The sequence below is a fragment of the Malaya genurostris genome, chromosome 3 (genome assembly GCF_030247185.1).
Source record: "Malaya genurostris strain Urasoe2022 chromosome 3, Malgen_1.1, whole genome shotgun sequence".
Classification (NCBI taxonomy): domain Eukaryota; kingdom Metazoa; phylum Arthropoda; class Insecta; order Diptera; family Culicidae; genus Malaya; species Malaya genurostris.
Window position 1 is genome coordinate 48436639 of NC_080572.1, and position 25846 is coordinate 48462484.

The 25846-nt window shown below is 37.5% G+C and overlaps 1 protein-coding gene across 7 annotated transcripts in view; it reads left to right on the plus strand.

Moving 5' to 3' along the window:
- Positions 1-25846, plus strand: part of LOC131438766 (uncharacterized) — an 80247-nt gene that overhangs the window by 16806 nt on the left and 37595 nt on the right. The window contains exons 1-2 of one of the 7 annotated variants that reach the window (XM_058609018.1): positions 15355-15843; positions 24036-25638. In XM_058609018.1, the coding sequence (XP_058465001.1) occupies positions 24220-25638 (1419 nt within the window). In that variant the 5' untranslated portion in view covers positions 15355-15843; positions 24036-24219. Of the gene's footprint in view, positions 1-15354; positions 15844-23941; positions 25639-25846 lie in introns of those variants that run through there. The other 6 variants (XM_058609014.1, XM_058609015.1, XM_058609017.1 and 3 more) reach the window with 6 other exon arrangements.

Below are 25846 nucleotides of genomic sequence, written 5' to 3' on the forward strand. Positions count from 1 at the left end.
TGATAACACGAACAACGATCCAGTAATGGTTGAAATATCAATCACACTGTGAATACTTTCATTTGCATCCGAGATATAGCAAAAGTTCGGTAACTGTTTGATGTTACACATCCGAGATATAACAAAAGTTCGGTAACTGTTTGATATTACACATCTACCTGTAACTCTAAAACCGGAACTCGGATCCGGATAAAAAGCAACAGTTGGTTATGCAACTGTCAGATCTTTTATTTTAATTTATGTTTGTAAAAATCGACTCAGCAATCTCCGAGTAAATTGAGTGATATTCGTTTCACATTTTTGGTGCATATTACCTTGTAATTTCGGAACCGGCAGTCTGATCGAAATGAAATTCAGGAACTTTGTATGGGACCATAAGACCTATCGTTTGATTCTAAGTGTGTGAAAATCGGTTAAGCCATCTCCTATAAAATTGAGTGACAATATTTGACACACACCGACATTTGCTGTTCTCGAAGAACTAATTCGAATGGTATATGTCACTCGGCTCTTGGCTCAAAAGTCGGTTTTCACAGGGATTGCATAGCCTTTCTTTATGAGCAATGTAAAAATACGAATCGTTATTGCATCTGAACAATATCCAAAGGTGATTCGTGCACGAAAAGTATGGAAAATACACAATATTTGAACACATTTTTAAAAATTTGCAGTTTGCCATTTGCCTAAAGTTTAAATATAACTATTTCAAAATAACCTGTTTTTGAACTAGTTTTGCTAATAACTTCAGTTCAAAAAGTGCTACCTATATGTACTCGTCACTTTATTTTGATAAACTCTAAAAAATGTTCGGACACCAAATACGAGAAGTGAAAAATAAAAGAGCTAGAATAGAAAAACTGATTTTCTAAGGAAACTCCCAAGTTGCTTAATAAAACAGCTGTTAAATCAAAACCAAACGCGTATACAGGAGAGGGATAGGGTTTGGGGGTTCAACCCTCCTCTCCGCAAAACTCAAGAATTTATTTGGGGACGCAGGGGCTAGATCGGAGACGTGGTTAAACCGGACAGCTTAAATGTCTTATAAACTTGCTATTATTTCGATTCATGGATTGACTTTGTATGAATTCTTACTCGACTGCTCGTTCTGAGCGTTCGATCAACCAGATTGATGCCAAAAATAGATATAATAATCGAATATTAAAATGTTATTTAAGGAGTGAGTAGGGTCTAACACTTTTGAAAAAACAAATTCAAAAACTTATGCCAGCGCTTGATCGTATTCAGTTTGGTGCAGCGCCTGATGATATTCAGTTTTCGGTATGGACATCCGAGCCATCTGCGATTTTTCCATAATCTCATCTCGGGTGCTGAAACGCGTTCGACGGAGCGGTTTGTTGAGTCGACCAAATAGGAAAAAGTCGTAGGGAGTCAAATCAGGTGCATTCGGTGGTTGCTGAATGGTATTCGTTTCATTTTAGCAAAATGTTCACGAATAACGATATCATTGTATGACGGTGCGTTATCGTGGTGCAAGATCCACGAGTTGTTTGCACACAAATCTGGTCTTTTTCGGCGAATTGCTTCACGCAAATGTCTCATAACGCCCAAATAACACTCCTTTTTGGCGGTCTGGCCTTGTGGAAGGAATTAATGATACACAACACCCTTGTAATCAATAAAAACATAGCCTTCTTTTTCGACTGAAAATGGAAAATTCAATGCAAACTCGTTGTTGCGAATTCAATTCCATTTTGAAAATTGTACAAAATTGAGGGCATGAAAAATCGCAGATGTACTCAATACAGCGTAACTTTTACAAATGTCCTTGTATCAATCTGAAAATTGGGTGGTGATTCCGGGAACTTTTGGATCAAGGTAGTATGTGCACAAATTTGCTCTCAGAAAATGTTGAAACACGTACTTACTATCCGAAACACACTCTTCTTTCCATCAAATTTTATGTCGATGCTTTCCTCCATAGATGGACGAGTCATTTTGAAAAGATAGCAATACTTGAACTGTTTGTTTATTGTTTTTGCATTTCTTGACAACGGTACGTAAAGGAACAGGGTTGCGGAAAACTTCACTGATAAATATCGACACGTTAGACTTAAGTGTTCTACATCTATGTCGTTTACGTTTGAGAAAACTGAAATTAACTCAGGGTAGTTTCATCAAACAAACACTTTTCACAAAAAATGAGTTGGGTACGCACGGACCAACGGGGGTGTGAACAAACCCGATATAAGAATCAGGTTCGAAGCTAAATCAATTTCAGTTCAATAACGTTGAAACTAGGTTCTAAACTTCAAAAAAACGTTTTGGTAGCAATTGGGGTGGAAACTGGGTTGGGTTTGACATCAAGTGACATCAGACATTAATTTCGCCTCGACACTTAAATTCTAAGTGTAAATAAAACATATAGATATGAATGGAAATTCCAGAAGTAACCTTAAGGCGGCAAAAAACGTATATCTCCGGAACCAGAATTTAGAGCCATTTGATGTTCGAACTTAATCAATGACCCAATAGTAACTTTCAAACGAGCCTAAGTTTGTCGAAATCGGTTACATACATCTTTGAGTAATCTGAATGCGAACACACATATATTTTCCGATCTCGTCGAGCTGAGTCGAATAATACAACACTATGGGTCATGTTAGTTCATGGTTATACGAACCAACTTCGAGTATATTCGTTTTCTGAATTCCCGTTCCAGAGATACCTGCAATTGTAAAACTCAGAGATGGCCTAATCGATTTGAGTTTTCTCAGAGATGGCCTAACCTATCTTAGAACTGCTTCATTCTGTGGGTTATACTAGTTTGTGCACAAACATTTTTGTTTTCTTTCAAAAATCAAAGAAAGTTGTTTCTGAATACCACAGTTCTATATTTTTTTATTTGTTTTTTTTCCTTTATGGGCTACTCTGGCCGAGGGGGGTGGCTACAACGATCCGCACTTTCCATACCGGACGAACTAGGCTATGGTGCCCAAATGAACACTAGTAACGAAGGAGGAAACCGGCCTATCATTGATAGGTTCCCTCCAGCATGTAACCCAAGCGACAGATTTCTATACGGTTATCAATTTGCAACGGAAGATACGAATATCTTCTATTGCAAGTTCGCCAGAGATTTTGTCACTTGGGCAGGAATGTGTGCTTCACTCTGCAACCAGTCAATCATTGAGTCGTGCGTCTGTATCGTATTGGTATTTTGTCATCCTACCAACTGCTTCTGTGTCTTAAATGTCCTCGTCGATGAAACTTTGGAAAATTTCGCATTGTATCCGCTTCGGTCTTTGCCCTGCTTTCATATATAGTTTTTTATGTCTGAAGCGGTACTTACGATTATTACTTTAAAATTTCTAAATCAATGTAGATAACACTATCCATTCTAATCTACTCTGATTGTTTCTATCTTTGTTGATGTTACGTTACGTTTCCTTTTTCCCAATTGCATTGCTTTTTTTACTATACCGGGGAAACCTGCTAATATCTCAAGCTGATAGATCATCAAGAATAAAGGAATAATAATAATAATAATAATAATATTAATAATAATAATAATAATAGTAATAATAATATTAACAATAATAATAATAAAAGTTATAGTAAAAAAAATTGTGCATTTACCATGCACTTTTACCATATCGTAACTTACCAAAAGTTAGGTTATTACATATAATACCAATTTTTTCTGGGACATTCTAGGGCTCGGAGACCCATAGTGTTATATACCATTCGACTCAGTTCGACGAGATCGGAAAATGTCTGTGTGTATGTGTGTGTGTGTGTGTGTGTGTGTGTGTGTGTGTGTGTGTGTGTGTGTGTGTGCACTTTTAGAACATATTTGAACGCGCTCAATTTTCTCAGAGATGGCTGAACCGATTTTAACAAATTTGGGCTCGTTTGAAAGCGACTGTCGGGCCATTGATCAAGTTCGAAGATCAAATGGCTGTGACTTTTGGTTCCGGAGATATGATTGTATAAGTGACGTAACCGACAAAAAGCGTTGTATTTGAACGCGCTCAATTTTCTCAAAGATGGCTGAACCGATTTTAACAAACTTGGGCTCGTTTGAAAGCTACTGTTGGGCCATTGATCAAGTTCGAAGATCAAATGGTTGTGACTTTTGGTTCCAGATATATGATGGTATAAGTGACGTAACCGACAAAACACATTGATTTTTACCGCTCTTATATATATAAGGGTGCCAAAATTTTGGGATCACCTCTATTTTTGTTAAACTCTAGTGCTCAAAAGTTTAAGCACCTCGAAAAAAGCCTTCATGCAAAATTTGAGCTAAATCGGACATGCGTAAGGGGTGCTGCCCGGTGGTAAAGGTTTGACAATTTTCGACCTTGAAAAAGCACCATAGGAGGGAGTACATGAAATTTCCAAAATCGAAATTTTTTTTGATGCCGAAACTCTTAAAACTGCATGAAACATCGAAATTTAGTGTCATCTCAAAAAAAATTTTTTTTTGAAAAAATCAACTTTCTGGGACTTTTCATATTTTTTTTAAGTCCCAAAAAGTCGACTTCCTCAAAAAATTTTTTTTCGAGATGACACTAAATCTCGACGTTTCATGCAATTCTAAACCTTTTGGCATCAAACATTTTTTTTCGATTTCGAAAATTTCATGTACTCCCCCCCATGGTGATTTTTCAAGATATATGAAAATTCCACTAAGTGGACTAAGAAGGCTTTTTTTAGATTAGCATCACTGATTACAAATAGGCAACCCAAATGTCAAGCACTAGTTTGGAAAAATGATGCTGACTGTGTGACATAAACACTGAAGCATGCTTTTGTGAACTACTCGAATCAATCTGAATCAATTGGTGTCAAAATTAGTACCCGAAATAATTTAATAAAAGTATGAAATATATTTTCATGAGAATGTTATGAAAGAAGAGAAAGGCATTATCACACTACTAGGTGGATTAAGAAGGGTTTTTTTTCTTGGACTTAAATCCTAGATGACAATCGTTTATTTCAACAGTCTTGTTTCTCGTCAAGAAAATAAAATAAAATCAGGTGTTAGTGAGCTTGTTAAATTATATAATGTAAGGATGCGCATTTAACACTAGATTGCCCAGGAAAGTCACAATATGTACACTAGGAAGAATTGCTTAAAATTCTGTTATATTTTTTTATTCTTTATTCAACGATATATGCACACTGCATTAGCTTTAAGTTATTCTGTCACATGTTTTTTAAAGAGATAATCCAATCATTTTGACTGCTTTTGAGCAATTCAGGTCTCTATTAAGTTTTGGGCTCTCGTGAACCGTTCTCTACCAGAAACACACATCTCACACTTTCAGTTTGAAGGTGACATCTGTGTCAAAGTTGGAGAAATTTAGGTACATTCAAACCTTTAATGATTTGAGAGTGTATGCATACCTGATCAATCAGTTTCGTCGTCATTTCAATTTGTAAACATTAAAGACTGTCCAAGAAAGTATGGACGCACTTTGATTTTGCTGTAAATAATTCACAAGTGTTAGATATTCAAATTCTATTCGATATACTGATAATATTAGACTACAACAACAGAATATTATTCTCAACATTTGCTACTTAGCCATTGTAGACCAGCTGGAGCACCTTCTTGCGAACTTTCTTGATTAAATTCCGTACAGACTTCTTAGCGACAAGTTTTGACACTTTTTTCCAATCTTTTTCGAAATGTTGAATGGTTTCGCCTGCCGAGACATGTTTCCTAAGATGTGCCTTTGTTAAAGCCCAACATTCCTCAATTGGTCGAAGTTGTGGGCAATTGGTGGATTCATGTCTTTTAGGACGAAAGTGACATTTTTGGTAGTATACCATTCTACCGTTGATTCTGAGTAGTGGCAAGAAGCAAGATCTAGCCAGAAGACAACAGGATCCTTGTGGCTTCGAATCATGGGCAGCAGTCGTTTTTGTAAACATTCCTTGATGTATATTTCGCTGATCATTGAAGCAGTGGTTATGAAGGGTTTCGAAATCTTACCGCAGCTACAAATTGCTTGCCAGACCATAGCTTTTTTACCAAATTTTTCGACTTAAATCGATGTCTCGGACTAGTTTAACACTTGCCCTTCTCGCACCGTATAATATTGTAGTCTCGGCAAGGAGTTGTAATCGAGTTTCACGTAGGTTTCGTCGTCCATGATTATGCAGTTCAAATTTCCAGCAAGAATCGTATTGTTCAGCTTTCGATCCCTCGGCCTGATCGATGCTTCTTGTTTCGGACTACGTTTTGGTTGTTTCTGCTTCTTATAGGTTCGAAGATTCAAACGTTCTTTAGCACGAAGAACATTTGACTTCGAAGTGCTCACTTTTTTGGCACCATCCCGAACTGAAACCTCCTTCTTTTGCTCGAACGCCTTCAGTAAACGTTCATCCAACTGAGGGTTAGCAGGACCTTTTTTTCGACCCGTTTCCGGTTTATCCTCAAAGGTGTTATCCTCACCGAACTTCCTGATTGCATTTCGCACGGCTTTTTCACTCACAGTCCGCGTTCTGTGCACCATTTGTACACAATTTTTCGACATTTAATTTTTTTTTTTTTCATAAATACGTTTATTTCATAGGCAATATACATAAGTTTTTCTTCGCCGTGGCATCCACAATACATAGTAGTTTAAACCTAATACATTTCGAATATCATATTAGTATGTTGGTACTCATTAGTTAATCTAAACACTGTTTTTATCAAGCGAGTTGCTATTTTAAATTACATTAAATAAAATACATTTATTTTGTACATGATCTTATAACTATTTCAGGATTGTTTGTATCAGTTCACCACTTATATTCAATATCCTATAGTTGGCTATTGGTTGAACTCATGGAAGAGAAAACAGTTTAACATAAAATAAAATTTAAATTGGAACTCCAATGGATTTAATGAAATGATAAAGAAGTTTCATGTATGGAAGGTCACGACAAGCAAGAATGTCGCGAACTGGGACATTGGATAGTCTACCTTGGGTACGCAAGGAATTTATTAGTTGAGATCTGACATCACGAAACTCCACGCATGTCCAAACAACATGGTCAATATCGCGGTAACCTTCGCCGCAAGCACAATGATTAGTCTCGGAAAGTCCAATTCGAAGGAGATGTGCATCTAACGTGTAGTGATTGGACATGAGTCTGGACATCACACGAATGAAATCTCTACTCACATCCAGTCCCCTGAACCATGCCTTTGTCGATATTTTAGGAATAATTGAGTGCATCCACCGACCCAGATCATCTTTATCCCAAGAAGCTTGCCAGCTGGCAAGTGTTCTTTGGCGAGACGCGCTATAGAATTCGTTGAAAGCAATCGGTCTCTCATAAATTTCACCCTCAATAGCACCACTTTTGGCTAAAATATCGGCTCTTTCATTGCCTGGAATGGAGCAATGAGCCGGAACCCAAACTATTGTGATTAGATAATTATTATTCAATATGTCGTTCAGACACTGTTTTATTTTACCCAAGAAAAACGGTTCATTTTTGCCAGCAGCGTTTGAGCGAATGGCTTCAATTGCACTCAGACTATCTGTGAAGAGGAAATAATGGTTTGGAGATAATGTGACGATTACATTCAAGCTATAATGAACTGCTGCTAACTCTGCTATATAAACAGATGCAGGTTCTTGAAGCTTGAATGAGGCCGAAACATTATTGTTGAACATACCAAACCCTGTCGCTTCTTCAATTCGCGATCCGTCCGTGTAAAACATTTTCTCAGAGTTAATATGCCTGAACTTACTTGAAAATATTTTTGGGATTTCCATAGAGCGTAGGTGGTCCGGGATTCCACGCACTTCGCGCTGCATGGATGTGTCGAAAAATAAAGTTGAGTCAGGTACATTTAGGAGGCTGACACGGATAGGAATATATCTTGAAGGGTAGATTTCCTGTGACATATGGTTAAAATATACTGTCATGAATTTTGTTTGAGATCGAAGCTCGACTAGTCGTTCGAAATTATTAATTACCATGGGATTCAGCACATCACATCTTATTAGCAGGCGTGATGAAAGCTCCCAAAATCGATCTTTTAATGGAAGAACTCCCGCCAGAACTTCAAGACTCATTGTATGTGTCGAATGCATGCAGCCTAAAGCAATTCGCAAACAACGGTACTGAATTCGCTCAAGTTTGATAATATGAGAATTTGCAGCGGAACGAAAACAAACGCATCCATATTCCATCACTGAAAGTATCGTTGTCTGATACAATTTTATTAGATCTTGCGGATGAGCACCCCACCAAGACCCTGTTATTGTTCGAAGAAAATTTACTCTTTGTTGGCATTTCGTTATCAGATACCTAATGTGTCCTCCCCACGTGCATTTGGAATCAAACCACACCCCGAGGTATTTGAAAGTCAAAACCTGTTCGATTATTCTTCCCATCATATGAAGCTGAAGTTGCGCGGGATCATGCTTTTTTGAAAAGACGACCAGCTCTGTTTTCTCCGCAGAGAATTCGATACCAAGATGAACAGCCCAAACGGACAATTTATCTAAGGCATCTTGCAATGGTTTTTGCAGATCAATAGCTTTGGATCCAGTAACTGAAACCACGCCATCATCTGCCAATTGTCTTAGTGTACATGGGGTTACTAGACAGCTGTCAATGTCATTCACGTAAAAATTATAGAGGAGCGGACTGAGGCATGAGCCTTGCGGGAGACCCATGTAGCTAATTCTGATTGTTGCCAAATCGCCATGTGAAAAATGCATGCGTTTCTCTGACAAAAGGTTGTGCAAATAATTATTTATAACCGCTGGGAGTCCATGTTGGTGGAGCTTGTCTGAAAGAACATCAATGGAAACTGAATCAAATGCTCCTTTAATGTCTAAAAATACAGATGCCATTTGTTGCTTTTGAGCGAAGGCAATTTGGATGTCAGACGAAAGTAATGCAAGGCAATCATTCGTCCCTTTATTTCTACGGAAGCCAAACTGAGTATCTGACAACAAACCGTTCGTCTCGACCCAAGTGTCGAGACGTCGTAGAATAATTTTTTCGAACAATTTTCTGATGCAGGACAACATCGCAATGGGTCTATATGAGTTGTGATTGGAAGCTGGTTTCCCCGGCTTTTGAATGGCGATAACTTTCACTTGTCTCCAGTCAGGTGGAACAATATTTTGCTCAAGAAACTTGTTGAACAATTCCAACAAACGTCTTTTTGCGAGGTCGGGCAGATTCTTCACCAAGTTGAATTTAATTCTGTCCAATCCAGGAGCGTTATTGTTACAAGACATGAGTGCTATGGAAAATTCCATCATTGAAAAGGGGCTATCAATGGAATCATCATTTGAAGAAGACTCCCTAACAATGCTATGCGTAGGAACGGAATCTGGACAAACTTTCCTCGCAAAATCAAATATCCATCGATTCGAGTACTCCTCACTCTCATTTCCTACGTTACGATTCCTCATTCGTCTGGCCGTATTCCAAAGAGTGCTCATTGAGGTTTCTCTTGACAAACCTTCCACAAAATGTCTCCAATAGCTGCATTTCTTAACCCGAAGTATGTTCTTGTACTTGGTTTCTAAAACCAAGAATTTTTCAAAATTCTGAGGAGTTCCTCCTCCTCGTTTTAAAAACGTCTTGAAAGCATTTTGTTTCGCGTGTTTAGCATCTGAGCACTCTTTGTCCCACCAAGGATTTGGAGGTCTTCTGTTAGACGATGGACCAAGAAATCGTTTGGTTTGGGCTTGTTCTGCGGCCTCCAGAATCGAACAAACGAGGAAGTCATATTCTTCAAGTGGGGGAAGCTCTTCCATTGAAGTTAAGACACTTGAAATATTACTTTGGTATTTAATCCAGTCAATATTTTTTGTCAAATCATATGGAATATTAACTGAATTAGCAATGCCTTTGTTACTGCTAATTGAGATGATGATTGGTAAATGATCGCTACCATGTAAATCAGGAAATACTTTCCAGGTGCAATCTAGTCGAATTGAAGTCGAACAAAGAGATAAATCTAATGCACTTGGACGTGCAGGAGGTCTTGGGATCCGTGTCATGCTACCCATATTTAGTACCGTCATGCTAAAATTGTCGCAAATATTATATATTAGAGATGATCTGCTATCATTGTAAACGGAACCCCACATCATTCCGTGCGAATTGAAATCTCCTAAAATCAAACGTGGAGCAGGAAGGGCTTCGACAATTTCATTAAGCTGTCGTTGTCCAACTTGAGCTCTTGGAGGAATATATACCGAAGCAATGCAAATGTCCTTTCCTTTAATGTTTATTTGACAAGCAACAACTTCTATACTAGAAGTCGAAGGAATGTTTAATCTATAAAAGGAATAACATTTCTTAATTCCTAAAAGCACTCCACCATACGGGGAGTCTCTGTCGAGACGTATAATGTTAAAGTCATTAAAATTTAAGGCTATGTTTGATGTAAGCCATGTTTCGCACAAAGCAAATACATCACATTTTTGACTATGCAACAAAACTTTAAATGAATCAAGTTTTGGCATGATGCTTCGACAATTCCACTGCAGGACAGTGATTGAATCATTTGCGGCGGATGATAAATTATCCATCAAATGATACAAAACCTGTAAGAGCTGGCCATTGAGCTGATAACTGTTTCAAAAAAGTTCTAGCTATTGGAAGGAATGCTGTTATGATGGTCTTTAGAGGTTCAGAAATATTGAATGCAGCGAAAATCCATTCTACAATTTCCGAAAATTTCAGTAATCCTGTTGGTGAATGTGAAATGGAGCCCACTGGATTATTGTCTTTTCTTGAGCTAGTTCCTGGATTGGTTTGTGAATTTGACAAACCAGGAGGCACAGTTTTTGGTTTTAAATTTGGCTTTTTAGCTTTAACACGGGGATCTTTTTTTGAAGGTATAATTTTAGGTGTCTTTTTTGGTATTTTGTGGTTTGTTAATCTCCTCTTAACAGACCCTTGAGGAGTGACAAACGAGGTATCTTCACTATTTCCGTCAGAGTCAGATTCCTCTGGCTCCGCAAGATTTGAAAAACCGTTTTCGGTTTCCAAAGGGGAGACATGTATGACCGTTTTGAGCATTTCTGCATATGTGCGCTTAGACCGTGCTTTTAAAGAAAGCTTCATTTTGTCTTTACGCAGCTTAAATGCAGCGCACACTGAAAGATCATCATGAGGGCTTTCCCCACAATAAACACATTTTTCAACATCTTTATCGCAAAGATTATCCTTATGAGGCCCTTGACATTTGATACATTTGGACTTATTACTACAGTAAGTAGCTGTATGTCCGAATTTTTTACAGTTCGTGCAATTCATAACATGCGGTACGAAAAGCCGAACAGGAAGACGAATTTTATCGATATAGACATGGCTAGGCAATGCAGATCCGGCAAATGTTACGCGAAACGAATCTGAGGGACGATAAGACTTTTTTCCATCGACAATAGATGCTGAGTACAATTGTTTGCACTCGAGTATCTTAACTCCCTCAAGCATGGAGTTTTTAAAACGGCCAACTCCATTTTTAAGTAAATCATCTGCTGTCAGACTTGCTTCAGTCACAACACCGTCAATTTCAACCTCCTTCGATGGAATGTAAACTCGATATTCAACAGCAAATAATTTACAGGTTACAATATCGTTTGCCTGTTTCAAGTCGTTAACTACAACTCGAATTTTATCTCTATTAACCTTACAGATTTCTTTAACTTCAGAGAAATGTGATGTCAAATCCTTTGTAATTTGCATCAAGTTTAAAATCTTTTCTTTTTTTCGAAGATAGACTATCCATGGCCCAGTGGTACCCTGTGGATAATGTTTAGCCCTCGGAGTATTTAAACTTTTACTAGTATCCGGAATCGGATTCGGATGATCTTCCATGAGATCATCCATTACATTAAATTTTTTTTGTAAATTAATAATACCAAAATAAAAACTTATGTTTAGTAAAATTTCAGATATAAGAAATAAAAAATAAATTAAATTAAATCTACCTTGTAGCTGATGTCTCTGTTCCTTTATCGTGAAGAACGACGTGAAGCTCTTCCAACGATTTCCAATTGGCAGTCTTTTGCTGTTTCCAATTGGCAGTCTTCTGTCGTTTACTGCTATCTCAGTTGCTCTGCCGTCGTTGTGAACACCACTGCACTTGCTGTACCTGACCCCAGGTACAGTGCTTTTGCTCTTGGTGGCGATCAAATGCGATGCTTGCAGTGTAGCACCTCGCGATATATGCCGTCTCTTTTGATCCTACGCAGCGTACAAATTCTGGTACCTGGTAGATCAGCACTGGGTTGCTTTAGCACCTCTGTGCCTTTGCACCCCTTCGTCTTCGCACCTTTATGCGATGGCACCTCTGTGACTCGTCACTTCTATGCTCTCGCACCTCTGTGTCTCTACACCTCTGTGCGTATGAACGGGATGGCCTTCGTTGCTAGCTTTCCAGTCGGGAAACGCCCCGAATATTGCGTTTGCTATGGGCAGTTTAACTACCTGAAGCTTAGAATTGTCTCGGTAGCAGCCGTTAACTCACGAGCCAGTACAATCGAAACACAACCTCTTCGCTTGAATGGTTTTTACTGAATCTTTTAATTTTTTTTTTTTTTTTTGATAATTTTTATTTTAAAGCTGTCATTAAAACCTACAGATTGATGGCTACCCCATCCGTGCCTTTTGAAAAATGAAGAAATTACAGCTAAAACAGTTTACGGGTCTCGTTGTTATTCGGAAACCGTTCATCGTACAAAAATGGCCTCCAGGAAGAAGTTGTAGGGAATCAGTAAGGCACTCTAAAAAATATATACACTGAAAAAAAATTGATTTTTTTCTCAATAATTTCAAAATGAACCAAACAAATTAAATAAAACAATCAGGTTTTCGATTTTTTTTGGCAATTTTTATACTAAAGCTCTTAATAAAACCTACAGATTGATGGCTATCCGATCCGTGCTTTTTGAAAAATTAAGAAGTTACAGCTAAAACAATTTACAGATATGGGGAACGGGTATAGCGTGATGGGTAAGTCGATGCCTTTCAAGCTGCCCACCTGGGTTCGATTCCCAACCCCGCACATAGGGTCAGAAAACTTTTCTGGCCCGAAGAGGTGAATGACCACAATATTAAAACCTCTATAATCGAAACAAAAAAAAAATCACAGATATATTCGAAATTTCAAGTTCTCGTTGAAAGAAAATCATTTAAACAGTAGAACATTATTCTACAGGTTAAAGACAATAAATTTGTTCATGATATCCTTTCTTCTAAAAGTAACTGTTCCTGAGATACTTGGATATTTAATTATAACACCATTTTTTATATTTCCATGAATTGTTTATTTGCTTGCTATATCTACAATTATTACATGTACATGAATAATTCTTGATTATATTTAAGGTTTTAAGTTTTTGAAAATTGTATGAGTACTACGTGCATCGTCATTCGAATACAGTCTTGTGACGATTGTGGTTTCTGAAATTGGAACGAAAGAATGGTATTTCTGTGTGCCTGGAATCATTTTGGTATCCTTATAAACACTACTCCACTCGGTCATACCCCGTTCATGCTCTTCTTGTGACACTCAACAAAAAGACATGGCCGTGAATGCATCTCGACGTCTCTGCTCTACCCATTCATATAATTGTTTTGCAGTTGTGATTGGGTGTTCATGTAGTTTAGCCAAGCTTTCACGTCGTGCCATTCGCTTTAAATTACCCCCGATTGCATCACATGGTCCTTTACCATGAGAAGTTGCAAAAAAATGCCACTCAGTATCAATGTTATACATTGATTCAAATTTACAGAGACTTACAAATTTTTTTATGTTTTTGTTTTGCGAGGAAACTCCGTCAGACATAAATAAAACCTTAAATATAATTTAAAAATAAATTTAAAATAAAAATTATCAAAAAAAATTAAAACCATGCTTTTTTTTATTTAACTTTTTCGGATTATTTTGTAATTATTGAGAAAAAAATCAAAAATTTTTTTCAGTGTATATTTTTTTTAGAGAGGCTAATCGATTCCCTACAACTTCTTCCTGAACGCCTTTTTTGTACAATTAATTGTACAAAAAACGCAATTTTTGTGAAATGCAAAAATACATACGCCCTTTTTAAAAATCAGTCGTGAGTCGGATTGACCTCTCCATCGGTTCCAAACTTATGGATACTGAAACCATGTGCAAAGTTTCATCCAAATCGGAGAAGGTCGAGTCTGATGATCTGCTAATCATTTCTGGAATTGCTCTCCTACTACGGATGATGCTTCAGCGCCTGAGGACACTCTGAGTATGTTCTGAGACTATGGAAATGCTTAAGAGATGTTCCAATATCCAAGAACTACGAACAAGAACTCGTAGTTTAATGTTAGTTTTTCAATGCTGTTGTTTAATTTTTCAATGCTGTTCGTAGTAGTAGAGCTACAACTCCATCACAATTGTCCTATTATGTGGCATTACGACTATGGACCGAAAACGATAAGTTCGTTAATGCACTTTGTTACACTGGTAGATCTTAAGGCCTGAAGTTCAGGTAGTTTTTGGATGGATCATTGGTTACGTTGGTAGACCTTAAGACCTTTTCCGAAGAGATTTTGGATGTGCAAGTTCTTCTACAGATCTTATCACAGTATGTCAATTTTCTGTGAATAGTACTGCGAGTACATACCGCACTCAATAGTCATATAGAAGTGATTATATACAATATTTGCTTTACAGATAATTCTTGAATGCCCTGATCTAATTTACATTCTTTGAAACTAAACAATTCATTAATGTACATTTCACAATCTTCAATTCCCTGAAGTATGTAATTTTAAATTTATTCATTTTAAATAAAAATTTCAAATAAAACGCGTAAAAAAGTCGCGTAAATTAGGTTCGCGTAAATTGAGGTTTTAGTGTACTTTTGCACAAATCACTCATTATAGTTTACATTTTATTGAAATAGAAATGCGTAGAAAAAATGTGTTTTGAGGAGTGTTTCTGCTTTGTTTACATAAAGTGCAAAGCAAAAGGACGAAAGAAGCGATATGGCAATCAGAATCACAGAAGAGACTCGCTTCCACCGTCACCTTAATTATTATCAAATCAAACACAAGTTCCATTAGAACCACATTCTCAAAGGTTCAATCACTTTGTTGTTTTAGTTTAGCCTTCGCCCGGTCATGCAGTCATTAATTAGTCGAAATACTTTCTATGACCCTTCAAAACTTGTCCAAATCGGTAAAAACTCACGATGATCATTCTACACTAGCGAACGCCCCGTGAACCCCTCCGAGAACGCGGATGCTTCGAGGAGAAAACATGTTTAATCTCCGGCTTCAAATTGATCTCCTGGTGATGCTTAAATGCATTATGCAGCATAGTTTTTTTTCTTGTTTTACTTTTCGGTTTCTCTATTCTCCGGGCGTTCCAAGCGCTCTTGGGTTCGTTCTGCTTCTGTGGCCGAAACGTAACCGCAAGTGACGAGAACCCCTTCAGTCAAACGTCTATTTAAAATTTCCTGCTCATCTGAGAATACGCCCGATCTCATACAGTTAGGGTTCTTCACCGGCAGCATCACTTGATGTTTCCTTCTTCAGTTTGAGATCGGCTTTCGTGAATAAATCACGCACCTTGTGCTCTCGTTTAATCTTTCTTTGAACGGATTCTATTTTTTAAACGAATCGGTCTAGTGATCTGCGGTGCGTACGCAAAATTTGCGGAACGGGACCATTTTGCATCTGACGGAATCAGTTCTTCCAAATGGGTGACTACAAACTGCAAATCATCCATATTCTGCTTTGTCTGGTGTTCGAACTTTTCACCTACTTTGTACTGTGCTTCAATCTAATTCGATTCTACCTCGAACATCAGCAGGAGGTTGAATGGTCCTATCTACCACGAATTTAAGAGAAAAGGTAGTGTCGTCAGTGTGCTAAAAATCGTGAATGTGCTGTTTGTAGTGAAAGTTGAAAAAAATGAACCTGTTGTTCTGAGTTTAAAATAAAAAAATTTAACACCGTCCAAAAATAAACTCTGACCGATGCCATGTGTTTATAGTTTCGGCTTTCGTTTGTGACAGCCGCGCTGGTTATGTTCCACTGTACTGATCGACTGTTGATTTTGAATTGAGAAACTCTTACCTGCATTTTCAAATGTTCGTCAGTAGCAGCCGTAAAGTACAGTCCTAGACCAGCATCATTTAAGAAAGTTTCACGAGACGATGAAATTGTAAATTGTGTTTTGTATTCACTTTCGATTTCAACTACCGGCGAATATGATCACGAAAACAATTTGACTGACCCTATTCAGTAGTAGAAAAGACCCGCATAAATGAAAATAATCACTGTGGTGTTGAGCATGTTTTCTTTCTCGTCATAAAATAGTAGCTACAATGGTTAAATCATGGTCTATTCCGATATGACGGAGTCATAAATGGTACTTGTTGAAATAAAACTACCAATACCCGATCCATAATTAAACCAGCCAACCGTTTGCTAGAAGGTATTTATTGTCATCTACTTGGGTGTGAACTGGGGCAAACGGCCATAATAAGCGAATGCTGTCGTGAACTATTATTTTAAAGCAATACAACTTCAGTAAAATAAAACAAAGGCTACCAACATTTTATAGCAACTAATGTTTTGTAATATTGGAAGGAGATATCTCACTTGGTCGTTATAAAATCGGATAATGCGATTACTTGTTGCATTTATGTGTGACAACGAGAGGAAAACCTTTTTTAAAACCACCTAGTAATGATGCCTTTCTCATATTACATTTTTTTAAAAACATCACTTGAAGATTCTGTCAAGATTGTTTTTTTTTCAAACTTGAACAAAATCAAAAACTTTCTTCGGTATAAGCTACCATCACCTTTTAATTTTGTTAACAGTTATTTCAAGTTAATATACAGGGTCCGCCATGTAACTTTTTTTTTAAACATGCAATGAAACACAAACGGTTCATCCGATTTCAAAATTTATTTTTTCATATTAAAGTACAATCCTTCCGGGTAATTGTGGAATATAATTTCTTTCAAATGGCTGCCTCGGCTGGCCTTGCAGTAGGCCATACGGTCGGTCCAGTTTTTTAGTACATTTTCGATTGTATGCAGCTTTATTTCAGCTATGGCTGCACGAATTTTGTCCTTCAAGGCTTGGCTTGTCCTTATCGTTGACAGCCCCTCAAAGGTAATAGTCTAACGTACCGATGCTTACCGATTTTGCATAATTTTGCATGACAGTTTGAAAGTTTTGACATTCATTGCCTTATAATTTCGGAACCGGAAGTCGGATCTGGATGAAATGGCACACCTTACCTCTTAAGACACTGAGAGCTTTAATCTGAATCATGATTTGTGAAAATCGGTTTAACCGTTACTAAGACATCGAAGTGAGTTCCGTTTTTGGAGCTTTTCGTCAAAGCCTCCCCCTCCCCTTTCCCCACGAAACACAAGAAATTACTAGGAAAGAGAGACAGGGGCTAGACCGGACACCGGGTTTAACCTGGACAGCTTAAATATCGTATAAACCTGCAATTATTTCGATTCATGGATTGACTTTGTAAACGCGCTTAAAGATGATGAGGTAGAGATGACTTGGGCGAAAACCCAATAATGGATGTTTTTATCAATTTCAAAAAAGTGTCCGATTTAACCCCGGTCTCCCCTATATTATAAAAAAATCCTCGGATTTTTTCGGGCCTGAATGTTTACTTACGTTACTTAGCCAGACTTTTAAGCCATGCGTTTTATTCTTCCTCCTGCGGCATCACATTGTCCCTTTCCATGCAATGTTGCGGAAAAATGCCTTTCAGCATATATATATCAAAACTAACTTCTTTGTTTAGAGCAAATATATGTTTAATATATCGTGATATTTCTCTATAATATATTTAACAGAACTAGTTTTTATTTTATTAATTGGTGCCCCGGCAATACTCGAGATTGATTCATTGAAAATATCGATGTCAACTTTTTGGATGTATTCTGGAACGTTTCAGCCCGTTGTCTCTATTGATGTAGCTTGTTCATTCGCAGTACCAGATTGTCTTATTTACAAACCTGTAACAACTAACAGGTCTTATTGTACTTTTATGTGCTGGAAGATTCAAAGATCATCCAAAATCGTTACGTTTCCGAATTTTTTCAAACCGCTGTATCTCGAGAATGGTAGCATATAGAAAAATTTTGGCTAACATCTTTTTCATTGGAAATTAGCGTTATTTCATAATATTTTGTTCAAAATTATAAAAAAGGTATGATTTTTCAAAAATATTGTGAAAATATGTAATTTTTTCAAATATTATTTACTTTGGATTTCAACATATCAAAAAATTAACAAATATAAAAATTGTTTTTTACATGGTCCTTATGAATACCTAAAACAGAAGACACCAAATCGATTCCTTTAGTTCCTTTTAAAAAGTAAGGCTAGAGTAAAAAGGTCAAAATGATGATGCAAATTGTTTCGTTTGGCCATGAATAACGCTTATGCAAAATTTGAGCCAAATCAAAAAATATAAAATTCCAATTTCGAGAAAATTATTCACTTGCGTTAGAATTGCTCAAATGATAGGCAAAGCCATGCTTAGTCTGTTTATTATCTTTTATGATGACAATTCTCTGTCAGCCGACGAATAAAAACACAATTAATGTCAAATTGTTTGATGAACATTTTAAGTAGTTATTATTTTGAAGAATTAAGAAATTCATCCCATCGCTTGATGAAGAAAATTCAAAGTGAAAATTGGAGTTACGAGTTCTGATTTAAACCGATTTCTCAAGTAACACAGTCTCTGATCATGATTACTTTCAAGGGAAAAAAATTAGTCTCAAGATTTTAGTTCTCTACTTCTTGAGAAGATAAAATAAATGGTTTCATGTTAAAACCGGGTATAAATAAACGATATAAATTAATTAATTGGTTTCATGTTTCATGAAAATTATGACATGAGTTCAGTCACTTACCTAGAGGGGGGGGGCCTCGAAATCAATAACATATAATTATTTAGAATGTCTCTGACAAGTGTTACAGAAATAACAAGACAGTAAACGTAATGAAATATAATGCAATATCAGTTCCAGTGGAAAAGTTTAAAGTGTCTGTTAAAAACACCCGAGAATTAGGTACATACTGAAGACTTTCAGTAACATTATTTTTACCTTGAGCCCCTCCCGAAACGAAATACTGGGTACGGGCCTGCATGAGTTACGTTTTTCCTACCATTTAGTTCTTCTGAACCATCGATTTAATTTCGAAATTGTTTGAAACGGTTTGTTTATGTAGGGGATACCGGGGCGAAAATGGCAACTTTGGGTCTTGCGCGAAAAAATTGCGGAAAATAATATTTTCACTCCAAATGTTATATATTGTTCCAAAGCTACAACCTTTAGTTACAAAACACGTATTTGAAATAGAAAATTTAAAAATGGGTGGAGCGAAAATGACCAGTCACATTTTGACGTAAGAAACAATCGTACACGACCAAATGTTGTGTATGTATGAAATTTTTTGACCTTATCGATATTTTACAACTGTTTCTTAAAAGTACTGATTTTATCGAAGAAATACGAAAAATAATGACAAAAGAATATGTGAAATAAAATGCTATTGTTTTTGAATTAAGACCAAAATTTAAATGCATAGGGAACGGGAATAGTGTGTTGAGTAAGTCGATGCCTCCCAGGTTTGATTAAAGGCAAATGACCTTAAGGTTAAAACCTATATAATCCAAAAAACAATTATAAAAACAACGTTTTGCTCATAATCTGATTCACTGTCTGATTCAAGAAAGCAATACACGTATGTTAAAATGCTGTCGCATGAGCGCACAATCCAGGTGAGCTCCATGGGAGCATTCTATGCAAACTTTGTGGAGCTTATTATTGAGTAATTTGTCCTATTAAACACAGTCTTTGTCCAAATTATTCGATGGTTCGGAAACATCGCTCATTTTTTGTGCTGCCGATGCTGAATGGGCTTTAGAAACGCACACACGCCGTCGGTAATATCGTTAATTTGTGATCATCGATAATGCCCGAGATTAGGGGATTTTTGGACTTTTTTGTTAGTACGTACTCGAAAATAGAGTTGAACTTCATAAACTAGCGCGTCTTCTCCAATATATATTTCCGCTCAGTCATTGCAAAAACTGAACTTAGTCATGGCGGCTTTACGTCAAACTAAAAATTAATAAATCGTTCATAAAATAGTTTTTTGTAGAAAACAGCAAACAGGGTGGCAAGTGACCGGGAAAATCGGGAAAACCGGGAAAAAGTCGGGAATCTGGTTTTACCGGGAAAAACCGGGAAAAAGTCGGGAATTTTGGTGCAAATCCGGGAAAAAATTTCCTAGTCCTAATCTTAGTAACGATTTTCAGCGTCATGATTTTCCTGATACAACAAATGAAAAGATGAAGGCCATTTTGTATTTGAACTAGAAGTTCAGTACAAGTTTTGAAACTTCTTATTGTCCCTCACAGGTTCAATGGTACACAATCCATTGAAAATGGAACCAACACCTCAGCAATTTTAAATCAATAAGAGCTTTCTTAGTTGTCATCAATAACAGCATAATCAGTGCTCATAATGAAAAATCAGAATAATTTGGATGCTTCTGCTGGATTTCTATTAAATCTCGACAAATATTTAGTCGTTATTCTATACAAAGTTTAAGATAGAAGGATTGTCTATAGGACCGTAATAATCGAAAGAAAGAGTAAAGAAAGAGGAACTGTCATTTGCACTTAGGACCTTTTCTAGTGTTTTTCTTCAAATTTCAGAATAAGTATGCATAATGGTAAAAGTAACATCAGGTAACATGTTTGATAATTTTTTTAAGAATTCTTAGGGGCCGAGTTTTTAGTTGCCGGCCAATGATTTCCCTAAATTCACCAAAATTTGTCTCAGTAATGTCAAATTGTGTCAATACTTGTTTAATAATCTTGGTATTGATTTCAATTGGATTCGCAAAATCGACAAAGCTGTCGACTTTCATTTTATCCACCGTTTGCAAGGAATATTTGATTTCCTTCTTTGACAGCAGAAAATAGTTTTTCAGAGTTCGTAAGAGCTTGTTCAGGGTCGATGATAGGAGAGTCAAATTTAGATCATCTCAGTCACTAGAGGCATAGATTGTTGTTGTTTTTCCAAAGTGACAAGCGTACATTTTATGGATTCATGAAGGATTTTGTTCTCTTGCCAGAGCCCAACTCTGAAAGAATATCGTATATGTTGTTAGCAATGGCCTCTCGTCCTCATGTGCACCTCGCGCACTGCACACCTGGCCAAATAGGCTCTGTGAGAACTTGTATGCACACATTCAGGAGAGGCTTCAGTGGCTTATGCTTATGGCAGTTGAAAACAAATTGCTGTCTCAGTTGCAACATCGAATCGGTTCTGATATCATACCATATAAGCAGTGCACAACCCGTAAATTTAGTCACGAGACGTCACTGATTGTTAGAAGGAATCGGGTTTCCGGGAGGAGTGTTGTGCTTTAGTTCATTCATTTTTTATTTTTAAACTTATACTATACCAGGCTAAAAAAGTATTGGAATACACTAGAGATGGTCAGTCCGCGACCGGTCCAAAAGAACTAGTTCTCCTCGAAGGTTGAGTAAACTGGAGTTCTTCATTGAAGAATGATAGCTCTCTATTCTTCTCAATAGAATATTCTTTCGAAACGTTTGCTGGTTTGAGGAATCTGATAGAAGTTCGCGAACTTTGAAAATGTATATAAAAGAGAATGATTATTGGTAGAACACATGCTAGAAGACTTCACTATTATTGAATCTGTTTACTACAAAATATCATTTGCAGCACTCATATTATTTTCGAAAAAATATACAAAGTTTCAGAAAAACGAAAGAACGGTTCAATAGAACTAATTCTTTCGGTACAACTATCAAGTTTTCAACAGTTCTTTGAAATAAACGGTTTTGCCCATTTCTAGAATACACTCCTAACTTGCATAAGTTTTAAGAAGGACTGATTATCCAGATAGCCTTTGAAAGACTGATTCAGTGGTAGTCTTGAAAAAGATTGAATAGTTCGAAAAATAATTATTTTATTTTAATTGTAAGACTTTAAATTTAATTTTTCATCATTAGGCTTTCAAATAACTGATGATATTTCTGGAAAACTACTACAAACTACAATTTTTCAAGAAAATTGCAATAATTTTGATGCTTCATTCCTTCGTGAAATGCAAGACTGATCACTTTCATCACCGTTGGCCAGATATGTTCTTGTTTTAATCCTATTGTTACATCGAAGTTACTGGCGAAGTAAAAGACAAAATAAAGATGGAATACATTGGGCTGGATGATACTGTTAGTTCAGAAGATAAGCCTTTGGACAAACTGTGGATGAGAGTTTTAATCGTAGTTCCAAGAAAATACCAGAAAAATACTTATTTCTCAACTCTCGATGTTTTTTTGACATGTAAAAAAACCGGAAATTTTTAGTCTCGCGCACCGGGAAATCCGGGAAATTGAAATCGCTAATTCACTTGCCACCCTGAACAAAAAATGTTCAACTCAAACCGAATCTAGTGGTCAGTTTTCACCCCACCAAAAAGTTGCCATTTTCGCCCCACCGCCTTTGCGAAGTCATAACATAAACAATAATTATTTTATCATAAAAACCACTAGCACTATTCGATTCAGGGCATCTTAATCAGTTAAAAACTCACATCGAATATATTTTGTCTTTAAGAGTATATTCCAGAACCCAAACATTCTGAAGTTAGCAAATTTTACTTTGATGAAAAAATCGTCACTTTCGCTTCCACCGACTACTGAGGCTGAACTGCGTGGACGGCATCGCAAATAAGTGTAAGCATAGATGACTTAACCGATGGGATTTGACATTTAGTATTCGAATTATTGTGAGTGACTGTTAAGCTTATAATAAGCGATCTTATCGTAATTGCATTTTTTTAGTTGGTATTCAACATTCGAATCAGCAGCACTCACCGTTTAGACCAATTAATCACTGACACGACGAATTAAGACTGTCATCATCGACCATAACTGATGGCATGTCACTGGCGCAATCATCAATCTAATTTCTTCAAACAAAACCGCAAGCTCCCAAGGCTTTCATTTCGTGATCGATAAAGTGCGTATAACAAATGATTTGGCTTTCAAGCACACATCCGACTAAGCTCAACATTTAACCTGAACGAATTTATTAAAATCTAATTTTTCTCCCGTATCAAAGCAGCCAGTTGCTTTCTTGGGTTGATTATACGCCAGAATCCGAACCCATTATTCGGAGGTTGCGATATCATCGTTTTACTTCTTCTTTCCATTGCTTTAGACTTTGAAGTTCCCGGTTCAGTTTGTGTGGGAGCAATGCCAGTCCAACGGGTTCAGCACTTTCCGCATCGACTGAAAGTAATTCGCTTCGTCTAACGGCAACACCTCACATTCGACACCTTTTTTCTTTTTAGAACAGAAAAAGCTAAATTGAATTGTTGCGGAAAATTAGTTTTTTTCCGATTTAGATTTATACGGAATCACGAAATCGTTTGAATATTTTTCTGTTTGTGTTTTTCAAATCATTGACTTTGTCCTCTCATCAAACTTCTCGCTCCAAAAACCCTTTTATTTAAAACCTAAACTCCGATATTCGCTTCACTTTTCACTGCCCTTCAATCCCTATCGCCGTTATCTTTTGCATCAAAGTGATAAATCGTTTCGACTTGCGCGACCTGACAGGTGCCCGTAGAGACATTGGAACGCGCAGGCGTCAGCCCTTAATGCTCCGTAAATCTGCCCCCAAAGTCGCTCACGTTTCAGCTTTTTGCTACCGTAGCTTAAGATCGAAGACTTATGACATTATCTTTATAAAGCCACCGGTTGGCGATTGAAGTCAATCTACAATCTCCGCGATCAGTAAAGCACCACTCGCACCACCGCGCAGTCACACCAACCGAACTCTCGAGAAAATTAGTACCATAACAAAACCATTTTCGTTTATTTTACTGTTCGCCAATGAAATTAAAGAGCTACCGAACGAATCGCTTACTGGGGAAGGAGTAGCAGCAAAATAAAACAGTTCAAAATTATTAGTTTAGTGTCTGCTTCCTCGCACACACAGATTTTGGTGTACTGATTTACTTGTGCCGTGCTACAGTTTACTGCGAAGATCCTTATCACAATGAATCAACCGTGTTACCTCGGTGAACCGTCACAAATGAGCAAAAGTGAAAAGATTAATTGAATGTTACGAAATTAAAGTAGTGTTGTTATCTTTCCTCTACAAAGATTCCGCAGAATCAAACATGAAGAAACATTACAGCGTGGAAATAGCCGGTAAACATGCTCGTTCTCCCTCGTCCAACATACTGGACAAGATTACCAGAAGATACTCGGCGATAGGCAGTCGGTTGATGCGTAAATCACCCGGCAGAAAAAGTAGTGTTGCAGAACCCGTCACCGGAAGCTATGATATGACTGGGGGCCGATCGGATGATTTCCGACCAGAAATCGGAGTCCCCGTTCTGATATCCAAAACGATGAAGTTCAATTTTGATGAGGAACCTGCGGAGAAATCTATCGTTTCGTCTACTCCACGTCTGTCCCAATCACCAGTTCCTACCTCAGTCGTAGCCCGTTCTACTTCGGATGACAGCGAGAACGACATATTCGTCGATGCCAACAGTTCACTGCCGAACTTCAGTGAGATTAAATTCACATTTCTCCCTGAACACAACAACAACAACTACAGCACATATTTCGATGAAAACGACAAGAGCGCAATCAATTTACGGAGAATTCGTTCCAAATCTGCCCATAATCTGCACCAAACGGACCTTCGGAAGCTGTTTGAGAAAGCACCATCACTCAATCTGTCCGCCGAGAGTAATGGTAGTGCAAAGAATACCTCAACCACCGTGCCAAATAGCCCTGCCGTGGATAGCATTTATGATTTTCCACGCAGTTCCAAAGTTGATCATTCATCCTACGATCTCGATCAAGCGCATCTCATCTTGAATGAGATCGACATCTCGCTAGTCAGTGATGGTGGTCCTACTAACATCTACCACAATATACCGAACGGTCATCATGTTACCTCTTCCAACGGTGTACTGCAAAATCATGCATTCGACTACTCCGGTAGTATTCAAAGCCTACACTCGAGCAGTACCCAAGAGGAAGAATTCGATCTGAAATCGGCTAGTTTTCAAAGTTTAGAAGCTCGAAATCTGTTTCTGTCGATAGAGGAACTCGATGAAATCACCCGCCAAATCAATGAAACAGAAGCGTTCAGGGAAGACAACAACGAATACTGCGAACATCGAAATCAGTTGCATCCTTGCGAGCGACGGCTCACGCTACTGAAGAACAGAAACACCAGCAAGCATTTCATCGATTTCGATAAAAAGAAGGCGAAACTGACGCGCAAGTGGAGTGGTTTCAAGCACTGGATTGGCGAAGAGCAGGACAAGATAAAGGAGGTTGTACAGAAGCACGCTGCAATGCAGCGGGTCGGTGTCGACATAAGCAAACCGTCGGCCGGAGGAAAATCTTCCAGGAATAGCAGTGAGGTGGGTTGTGAAGCAGATACGTCCGTTATCGACGAGAGTGAGGCGAACATGTCGATGAGTGTGGTGAACAGTGAGATCAAAGCAGGCTCGAATAATTCAGACGAGCGAGATGACGTCCGGAAGAAGAAACCACAGAGTGCGGAGATCTTGGAGGTAAGTGAAAAATTTATGTTACTATACTACAACCTCAATTTACGCGATCTTAATTTGCGTTAATTTAATTGACGTCTCTTTTTTAAGTGATTTATTTACAACTAGCAGACCCGTCGAACTTCGTCTCGACGACGTAGTTTTCTTGAATTCTCTGTGAACTTCTCAAATGGTCGTAACTTTGTTTATCTTCTTTTCTGTTGAATACGAA